A 9,725-nucleotide genomic window follows, 5' to 3' on the forward strand; every position below is an offset into this window, starting at 1 on the left:
CTAGGGTTAGTAATTGAGTTATCTACGAAGGTAACTTCGGAGGCCATGCAGATCAAGAGTATTAGCGCCTACGCTTGATCCGTCATTAACCAAGACATTCAATGTCTCGGTCTCTCCCTGAGACCCATTTTCCACAGGCTGCCGAAAGATGAATCCCTCGGTATGCTGAAGTCTAGTCACTTAAGCATTAACTATTTGAGGAGCTTTCTCCTCAAGTACGTGGAGACTAATTCCCTCAACGTCTTCCGACTGTGATTGCGCTATTTTAGTGGGGTCCTCTACGGTCGACTCTGTACTCGACCTATGATCATGATTTTGTCGTACTGGATTTTGATGACAAATTTGATGTCATCCTAGGTTTACCTTGGCTCAGAAAATATGAGCCAAGAATCATCTGGCAGCATCGATCAGTAAAGATGTCTGCCACTTGTTAACCAGATGGCCATCTGATGAACGTCTTGGAGCGTCCACAAGCGTGTGGATGAAATACGAGTGAGTGCGTTGGCCTTACTTGTGGTGCGGGCGTTAGTACAACTGCGTAAGAACAAACAGTGTGATGACTAATCACACTGTGGAGTCAGCTGCCGGCGGCTGTGCGAATGCACAGGCAGCGCCGCAGATCCATCGCTCGAATTAGTGGAGTAGATTGAGTTATGAATGTACGCCTAGCAGGCGACATTCAAGGAAGATACCGGTTGCCGAAAAGGGACAACACGATGATCCTACTGTAAATGTTTTCACGTGAAGTGAAATTATACCATGCGTTTGATCACTGTTCTCAATGCGCCCGTCGCAAGACGCTGTCATCCTCGTTGGAGGGATGTCGCGCTTGCCTTGCTTGAGTTTCAGAAGCTCTGATCGAGCTCTGAACTCAGCCATAGGCGGTTCAAACGTCTGCTTGAGCCGGGCTTTGAAAGTCTCTAGCGAGCCAAATACATATGGGCTGCGCAACTTAAGGCCTAGTGGCCAAGTTTGATTGAGCAAATGCGACTTGCATTAACTCGTCGACGATGCGACGAGCCTTTATGGCATCGTCCAATTCGACGAACCACTTCAAAAGGGAGTCCTCTTCGACTCCTCTATACTTAGAGATGTCTATTTTTAAGGTTTTCGGACGACGCGTGTGCGTCATCCCAAGTACATGGGTCTGTACCTGTTGCAACCTCAACAATTATGCCTGTTGAGAGTCTTGCTGATTAGGTAAGGCTACTTTCTCCTTTGCCTCGTCAAGTTCATGTTGTATGAACTTGGCGATGGCTGATGGAGGGCATCTCTGTCCAAACCGGACAGCATGGCCAGGATGGCATCATTCCTACGGTCGAACTAATTCGTTCGACCGCACTCCTTTCTATGTTACTTAGAAAGGAGTAGTTTTCACGGGAAACGTGATGCGTATTAGAAAGGAGTAGTTTTCACGGGAAACGTGGTGCGTATGTTAGATGAGGGAAATGTGGTCCTTGGACGGACTACAAAGTGCTACCAGGTGTAACGGGGCACTACGACTTGTACTGAAGCAGTACAAGTCCACTTCGCACTGCTTCAGTTGCGAGTAGTGCCTTACGTTATTTCACGTGCACTAGTACGTGTAGAGGAAGACATCTCTTTAAGGTAACTAGCTTAAAAAAGGTAAAATGAAAACTGTATTTATATAAATTAGTACCTCTTCTTTCTATCTGTTAACTCTAACTTAATTGTAAACTAATACTAGAGATGCAATTGAATTTTTATCTTATCTTATCTGTCTCTCTTTTGTTTACATCTACAGCTTATTAGTCTGCGGAATAAATAGATATAGTGGTCTATACCTATTTATGGATAAGAATTCTGAATATTACTATATAAAGTAATATCCTCCAAATATTATTTCTTTTTTAGATAATATATTAATTAACAACCTTTAGGTATAAATTTCATGTAACGATACACCCCGTTACAAATAATTACGTTCTTCTGTTTCTTTCTATTTTTTACTAACTTAATTATATACCATTACAAAACATGAAATGAAGTCTTATATAGTGCTGACTGGACAGCGGAGCAAGTAAATGTGAAGACCTATATTTACTAATGAATAAGCTAATTGAATGTTATTATTTAAAGCAATAATTTTAAAATATATTCTACCTTTTAGATAAATTTATTAATAACCTTTAAGTGTGTAACAATACACCCCGTTACAGTCTGGACTTGAAACACGTTCATCTCGACGACGATTTGATCATATTATTTTATCAGTGTGAATGGTATTGGAGCGCTCGCGCCTCTGAACTTTAATGAACGAACCGATTCAAACGTGGCGGACTATTGACGACTTGACAGGTTGCGAATCGTGTTACCCTTTTCTGAGGATTATTTTTTCTGAAAATAATTTATGGGACTAACAAATTTTTTGAAAAAATTTAAAAGATGAATTTTGTTTTTTGACAGTAGTGAAATACTGCCAGGCTTCATTTTAGTTCGATTTGTTCTTGCCATCTTTAACAACAATTATAAAATGGTAAGTGCCTTGCAAGCGTCTAAGCAACTTATCTTATCACTCTTTGGAATCTAGGCAGCTGACCGCTTCAACATCAATCGCCAGTGGGAGCACCTGCAAGCCAAATATGTGGGGACTGGCCACGCCGACACGACCAAATTGTGCGTCTTCCGCAAATCTTTGTAGTGGCTTGGCGACTTTGCCTGACTACACTTGATTAATTTGCTTTTATTGCAGTGAATGGGCGGTGAACCAGCATCGCGATACTTTAGCTTCACATTTAGGCCACTCGGACATGCTCGCGTACTTTGCCGTGGCCGAAAACGAGTCAATGGGTCGTCTGCGTTATAATATGCTGGAGAAGCTTTTGCAGCCTTGCGGACCCCCACCACAGAAAGAGGAAGAATAGCGACTATTATTATTCAAAGTAGGTCGAAATAAAAAGCTTGCCATTATTCAATTATATTCAACAATTGAGAAAACTTTTCGTCGCCACGTCACACTTCAAAATAATGCCTTTCAAAATTGACATTTAAAAGTTTCTTAATTCACCGTGATGCGGTTTCGGCCGTGCATCGACATCCACGCTGGGGAGGTAAAGCAAATCGTGGGCTCCACACTAATGGACAATGGCATTGAAGGTCCCGTTACCAACTTTGTCGCTACGCAGAAGGCTGGCGAGTTTGCTCGGTAAGCCGCCAAAAAGTCGACAATTTTCGTACGCGTTGATATGTCTTTGTGTGATTAAACCACCCATTCAATGTAACAGCATGTACAAAAACGATGGATTAGTGGGCGGTCATGTTATCATGTTAGGTGTATCAGAAGCTAACACAAATGCGGCATTGGATGCCCTGCAGAACTATCCAGGAGGACTTCAAGTAGGCGGTCAGTAATTGCTTTAACGACATTCGATGAATTTAAATATGTATTCATGTGTGTGTCCAGGCGGTATTAATGCCGACAATTGTCGATTTTTTGTGGATCACGGTGCGAGTCACGTGATCGTAACGTCCTATGTGTTTCGGGATGGTCACATTGATTATGAGCGGCTTGAGAAGCTTGTGCAACTCATCGGCAAAAATCACCTCGTGCTCGATCTTAGCTGTCGCAAAAAGGCAAGCGACAACAATTTTTATGTCATGACTGATCGCTGGCAAAAATTTACTTCGACCGCTATCGAGTGCGTTGCTACGATGAGTTGCATTTCGGGTGTATGAGTTGTCTCGGACTAATAATGATTAGTGAGGCTCTTTTTCACCGTCTTTCTAAATACTGCGATGAATTTCTGGTGCATGCTGTGGACGTAGAAGGAAAGCGTTGCGGCATTCAGGTACCGGTAATATTACCTGCAAACAGCTTGCGCATAGTTGACCACATTTTTCTGACGTTTTAGCAAGAACTTGTTAAATTGCTGGCAAAATGGAGCCCTCTTCGTGTCACATACGCTGGTGGAGCCAGCTCTNTTAGAAAGGAGTAGTTTTCACGGGAAACGTGATGCGTATTAGAAAGGAGTAGTTTTCACGGGAAACGTGGTGCGTATGTTAGATGAGGGAAATGTGGTCCTTGGACGGACTACAAAGTGCTACCAGGTGTAACGGGGCACTACGACTTGTACTGAAGCAGTACAAGTCCACTTCGCACTGCTTCAGTTGCGAGTAGTGCCTTACGTTATTTCACGTGCACTAGTACGTGTAGAGGAAGACATCTCTTTAAGGTAACTAGCTTAAAAAAGGTAAAATGAAAACTGTATTTATATAAATTAGTACCTCTTCTTTCTATCTGTTAACTCTAACTTAATTGTAAACTAATACTAGAGATGCAATTGAATTTTTATCTTATCTTATCTGTCTCTCTTTTGTTTACATCTACAGCTTATTAGTCTGCGGAATAAATAGATATAGTGGTCTATACCTATTTATGGATAAGAATTCTGAATATTACTATATAAAGTAATATCCTCCAAATATTATTTCTTTTTTAGATAATATATTAATTAACAACCTTTAGGTATAAATTTCATGTAACGATACACCCCGTTACAAATAATTACGTTCTTCTGTTTCTTTCTATTTTTTACTAACTTAATTATATACCATTACAAAACATGAAATGAAGTCTTATATAGTGCTGACTGGACAGCGGAGCAAGTAAATGTGAAGACCTATATTTACTAATGAATAAGCTAATTGAATGTTATTATTTAAAGCAATAATTTTAAAATATATTCTACCTTTTAGATAAATTTATTAATAACCTTTAAGTGTGTAACAATACACCCCGTTACAGTCTGGACTTGAAACACGTTCATCTCGACGACGATTTGATCATATTATTTTATCAGTGTGAATGGTATTGGAGCGCTCGCGCCTCTGAACTTTAATGAACGAACCGATTCAAACGTGGCGGACTATTGACGACTTGACAGGTTGCGAATCGTGTTACCCTTTTCTGAGGATTATTTTTTCTGAAAATAATTTATGGGACTAACAAATTTTTTGAAAAAATTTAAAAGATGAATTTTGTTTTTTGACAGTAGTGAAATACTGCCAGGCTTCATTTTAGTTCGATTTGTTCTTGCCATCTTTAACAACAATTATAAAATGGTAAGTGCCTTGCAAGCGTCTAAGCAACTTATCTTATCACTCTTTGGAATCTAGGCAGCTGACCGCTTCAACATCAATCGCCAGTGGGAGCACCTGCAAGCCAAATATGTGGGGACTGGCCACGCCGACACGACCAAATTGTGCGTCTTCCGCAAATCTTTGTAGTGGCTTGGCGACTTTGCCTGACTACACTTGATTAATTTGCTTTTATTGCAGTGAATGGGCGGTGAACCAGCATCGCGATACTTTAGCTTCACATTTAGGCCACTCGGACATGCTCGCGTACTTTGCCGTGGCCGAAAACGAGTCAATGGGTCGTCTGCGTTATAATATGCTGGAGAAGCTTTTGCAGCCTTGCGGACCCCCACCACAGAAAGAGGAAGAATAGCGACTATTATTATTCAAAGTAGGTCGAAATAAAAAGCTTGCCATTATTCAATTATATTCAACAATTGAGAAAACTTTTCGTCGCCACGTCACACTTCAAAATAATGCCTTTCAAAATTGACATTTAAAAGTTTCTTAATTCACCGTGATGCGGTTTCGGCCGTGCATCGACATCCACGCTGGGGAGGTAAAGCAAATCGTGGGCTCCACACTAATGGACAATGGCATTGAAGGTCCCGTTACCAACTTTGTCGCTACGCAGAAGGCTGGCGAGTTTGCTCGGTAAGCCGCCAAAAAGTCGACAATTTTCGTACGCGTTGATATGTCTTTGTGTGATTAAACCACCCATTCAATGTAACAGCATGTACAAAAACGATGGATTAGTGGGCGGTCATGTTATCATGTTAGGTGTATCAGAAGCTAACACAAATGCGGCATTGGATGCCCTGCAGAACTATCCAGGAGGACTTCAAGTAGGCGGTCAGTAATTGCTTTAACGACATTCGATGAATTTAAATATGTATTCATGTGTGTGTCCAGGCGGTATTAATGCCGACAATTGTCGATTTTTTGTGGATCACGGTGCGAGTCACGTGATCGTAACGTCCTATGTGTTTCGGGATGGTCACATTGATTATGAGCGGCTTGAGAAGCTTGTGCAACTCATCGGCAAAAATCACCTCGTGCTCGATCTTAGCTGTCGCAAAAAGGCAAGCGACAACAATTTTTATGTCATGACTGATCGCTGGCAAAAATTTACTTCGACCGCTATCGAGTGCGTTGCTACGATGAGTTGCATTTCGGGTGTATGAGTTGTCTCGGACTAATAATGATTAGTGAGGCTCTTTTTCACCGTCTTTCTAAATACTGCGATGAATTTCTGGTGCATGCTGTGGACGTAGAAGGAAAGCGTTGCGGCATTCAGGTACCGGTAATATTACCTGCAAACAGCTTGCGCATAGTTGACCACATTTTTCTGACGTTTTAGCAAGAACTTGTTAAATTGCTGGCAAAATGGAGCCCTCTTCGTGTCACATACGCTGGTGGAGCCAGCTCTTTGGTAGAGCACTCAAAAGCCAATTGTGTCACACTACTTGTAATCATTTTTGTCGCACTTGTAACAGGACGACCTGGAAATTGTAAAAGATATCGGCAATGGGAAGGTAGCACATCTACATCTCACAAAAATGTTGCTTGAGTGTTGACTAAAAATATCGTTTTAGGTGGACCTTTCAATTGGAAGTGCGCTAGACATCTTTGGCGGCAATGTTCGATATGAAGACGTCGTTATGTGGGACAAGAAGCTCGCAGGCAATGACAAATCGACTTTGTCTTCACCTTAGTACAACAATTAAGTGTAAGTTCAATCTATCAACACAGTTTAACTTACTTGTTCTATCTCAACAATTTTATGATATGTATCTTTTAACTCTTATTCTAATTGAAACGCAACAACTTCCTTTAATATCTTCGCTGTGCAGGATAATTTGCAGAATTGCAATTTATAAGTCATGAATCAAATAAAACTTTGTGGTGTTTCTTTGCTGTATACTGTATTATCTCGATTAACGATCTTTTTTTTGTGTGTGAATAACTCTCAATTATAGAGCTTCTTTTAGCGTCACAATGTAATTTGTGTAGGGCACCTTTCACTAATCCTGGTAAGTACTAGTTAAACTTTCACAGGGTTACAGTGAAGGTTAGGTGTAACGGCCTAAAGTTGCCCTAATGTTACACTGTCTCCGTTAAGTACACTTTGTGTTCTTAAGGTGATGGCCAATTACTTAAATAAACTAATTAGACCCACCACTTGGGTGTGGTTCACATTGTGACCCAACCTTGTGTATGTGATGCGCAAAGGTGCATTCACATTACGAGGATGACGACTAGCGTCATCCGTGATGACGGCTAGTGTAACGGGGTGTATCGTTACATGAAACTAATACTTAAAAGTAGTTAATTAATATATTACCTAAAAGGTAGATAATATTGGAGAATATTACTTTACATATAATTCTAAAAGCTAATCCATTGGTAGATATAGACCATTATATCTACTTCTCCGCGGTCCAGTCAGCGCTGGACGCGTGCAAAGAGAAAGACAGATAAGACTTGATTACATGTTTTGCACAAATTTATAGTTAAGTTTGTATTAAGTAGATAGAACAGGAGAACTTAATTATATTAATACAGTTTTTAATTAACCCTCTTTGAAGCAAGTGTTTTAAAGAGACTCTTCCTCTGTAACGGGCTAAAGTTGTTCTAATGTTTCACAGTCCCCGTTAAGCACACTTGGTGTACTTAAGGGGATGGTCAATTACAAATTAAAGTAATTAGATTAAGCACTCGGGTGTGGTAAACATCTGTGACCAAGTCTTGTGTATGTGATGCACATGGGTGCATTCCCATTAGGAGGGATGACACCTAGCGTCATCCGTTACGCGAGGTATCTAGAAAGATACAATCTATCTATAGAGATGACATTTTGATTGGTAAAATTAGGTATTTATATTTAATACGATTGAATATAAATCAGTCTGAATACTACATCCTACTTGGTAAGTGGGCACGAGGAGCCAGATTACCGCTCCCATGACGACATTTAACCAAAGTACTTAGTGCGTTGGGTGAGGACGCTAACGCGCCCACCACAACTACCTCACTGCACGCAAGAGAAGCTATAAAAACCGCTTCTTTGCTGTGCTAGGGTGCGTGTCTAAGTAATGCGTGGCCGCATTACGACATGCCCGCCTACACTTGGTACCACTTAAAATCCTTCCCACGACCCGCATCTCTGCGTGTGTACGTGAGGATGAGCCTCAATATTGATTGGGCTCATTTCCCCAACCTCCCCGAACATCCTCGGGAGGTGGCCGGGCTTATGGCGCAAGGACTTGGTGAACACGCCCTGACAGGCTCCTGGGGAGTCCTCCTGAGAAACATGTTGCTCAGTTGGAGCAGTTTGAGGCTTCCGTGCTCGGACAGCGGAGCGCCGCGTCCGAGGTACAGGGCCATGCTGCGCGGAGTCCGTCACTCAGACTCAGGATGAGCTGAGGCATGAGCAGGCTCGGATCGAGGCTCTTAACAGGACTGTTGAGATGCTCTCTGCCCGGCCGCATCAGCCGAGGCCCATTCGGATGGACCCGCCCAAGTTTGATGGAACTGCAGCGCACACGATTGTCCACTGGCTTTAGCCGTGGAGCAATGCGGTGTCGCCCAGCTCTTCGAGGACGACAGCCGGATGGTGTCGTACGCCATGTCGCATCTGCGCGGTAAGGCCTCAGAGTAGGCTTACTCGGCGCTTATGGCGGACAGAAAGGCGTTCCCTACATGGGCGATCTTTAGCGAAAAGATTCGCGCCATGTACCAGCCGCCGAACAACGAAGTGTTGCTTCAGGCGCACTTCTTTAGAGCGTGGCAGGCGAAGCGATCTCTGCAAGAGTATGTGCAAGAGATGCGCTCGCTGTCGGCGTCCATTATCGTAGGTCCAATTCCGGAGTACACTAAGGTGCCCACGTTTATGAACGGACTACGGCATGGCTCATCGCGACAGGCCCTTTTCAGAAAGGTGCCGTCGACGATGGAAGAGGCATATCAATTTGCCTTGGTTGAGGAGCAATCCTACAACAAAGCCTCGGCGACGGCTTGGTATAAGCCGTCGGCCAAGAGGTCAGATGCCACTCCCATGGAGTTGGGCAATGCAGACGTTGTCTGTTATAAATGCGGTAAGCGCGGCCATATGATGGCTCGCTGCTATGCAAGGGTCCCTGCTGGGGTAAAGACGCCCAGCAAGATGACTCCCTACCCATAGGGCGATGGCAAGATACAAAGTGCGAGACGCATCAGTTCTGCATCGACCACTGAGGGGTCGGGAAATGCCGGAGCGCAGTAGGGGCGAGAAGCCCTACTGACTATGAAGCTACCCCTAACGTCAGAGTTGTGGAACAAATAGGTAGCATAGTCCCTGAGGTCTCGAAATTTCGGACCTCAACCCTGCTGGTCTATAGCGCTCAAGTAAGAGGCTATGACCAGGTGATGACCCTCCTAGTGGATTCGGGTGCATCACAAAATTTTGTGAAACTCGCGGCTCTAAGAAAGAGACCGGCGATGTTTGAGTCGCTTTGCCAGGATGGCAAGCGAGAAGAGGCGACCGTTCGTATAGCGAACGGCGCGCTCGTTAAGTCTGAGGGAGTTCAGGTAGAACTCGCCTTCAGCTTTAGTGACTTCTCTTGTAAAGAGAAGTTCACAGTGCTAGG

The 9,725-nt window shown here is 43.1% G+C and overlaps 2 protein-coding genes across 2 annotated transcripts; both read left to right on the forward strand.

Annotated features, from left to right (window-relative positions):
- Positions 1 to 2,933: 2,933 nt before the first annotated feature.
- Positions 2,934 to 4,242, forward strand: CCR75_003301 (uncharacterized protein). Its single transcript, XM_067961398.1, has 4 exons — positions 2,934 to 3,166; positions 3,246 to 3,364; positions 3,425 to 3,809; positions 3,873 to 4,242. Exons 1-3 carry the CDS (start codon positions 3,033 to 3,035, stop codon positions 3,694 to 3,696), a joined length of 525 nt encoding a protein of 174 aa, XP_067823295.1. The 5' UTR covers positions 2,934 to 3,032; the 3' UTR covers positions 3,697 to 3,809; positions 3,873 to 4,242.
- A 1,276-nt stretch (positions 4,243 to 5,518) lies between these two features.
- Positions 5,519 to 7,008, forward strand: CCR75_003302 (uncharacterized protein). The gene is made up of 6 exons (XM_067961399.1): positions 5,519 to 5,751; positions 5,831 to 5,949; positions 6,010 to 6,394; positions 6,458 to 6,529; positions 6,594 to 6,632; positions 6,693 to 7,008. Exons 1-3 carry the CDS (start codon positions 5,618 to 5,620, stop codon positions 6,279 to 6,281), a joined length of 525 nt encoding a protein of 174 aa, XP_067823298.1. The 5' UTR covers positions 5,519 to 5,617; the 3' UTR covers positions 6,282 to 6,394; positions 6,458 to 6,529; positions 6,594 to 6,632; positions 6,693 to 7,008.
- Positions 7,009 to 9,725: the final 2,717 nt, after the last annotated feature.

Source organism: Bremia lactucae (assembly GCF_004359215.1).
Source record: "Bremia lactucae strain SF5 chromosome Unknown BlacSF5_NotPlaced_8_SHOA01000002.1_90902bp, whole genome shotgun sequence".
NCBI classification, from domain to species: Eukaryota; Oomycota; class Peronosporomycetes; order Peronosporales; family Peronosporaceae; genus Bremia; species Bremia lactucae.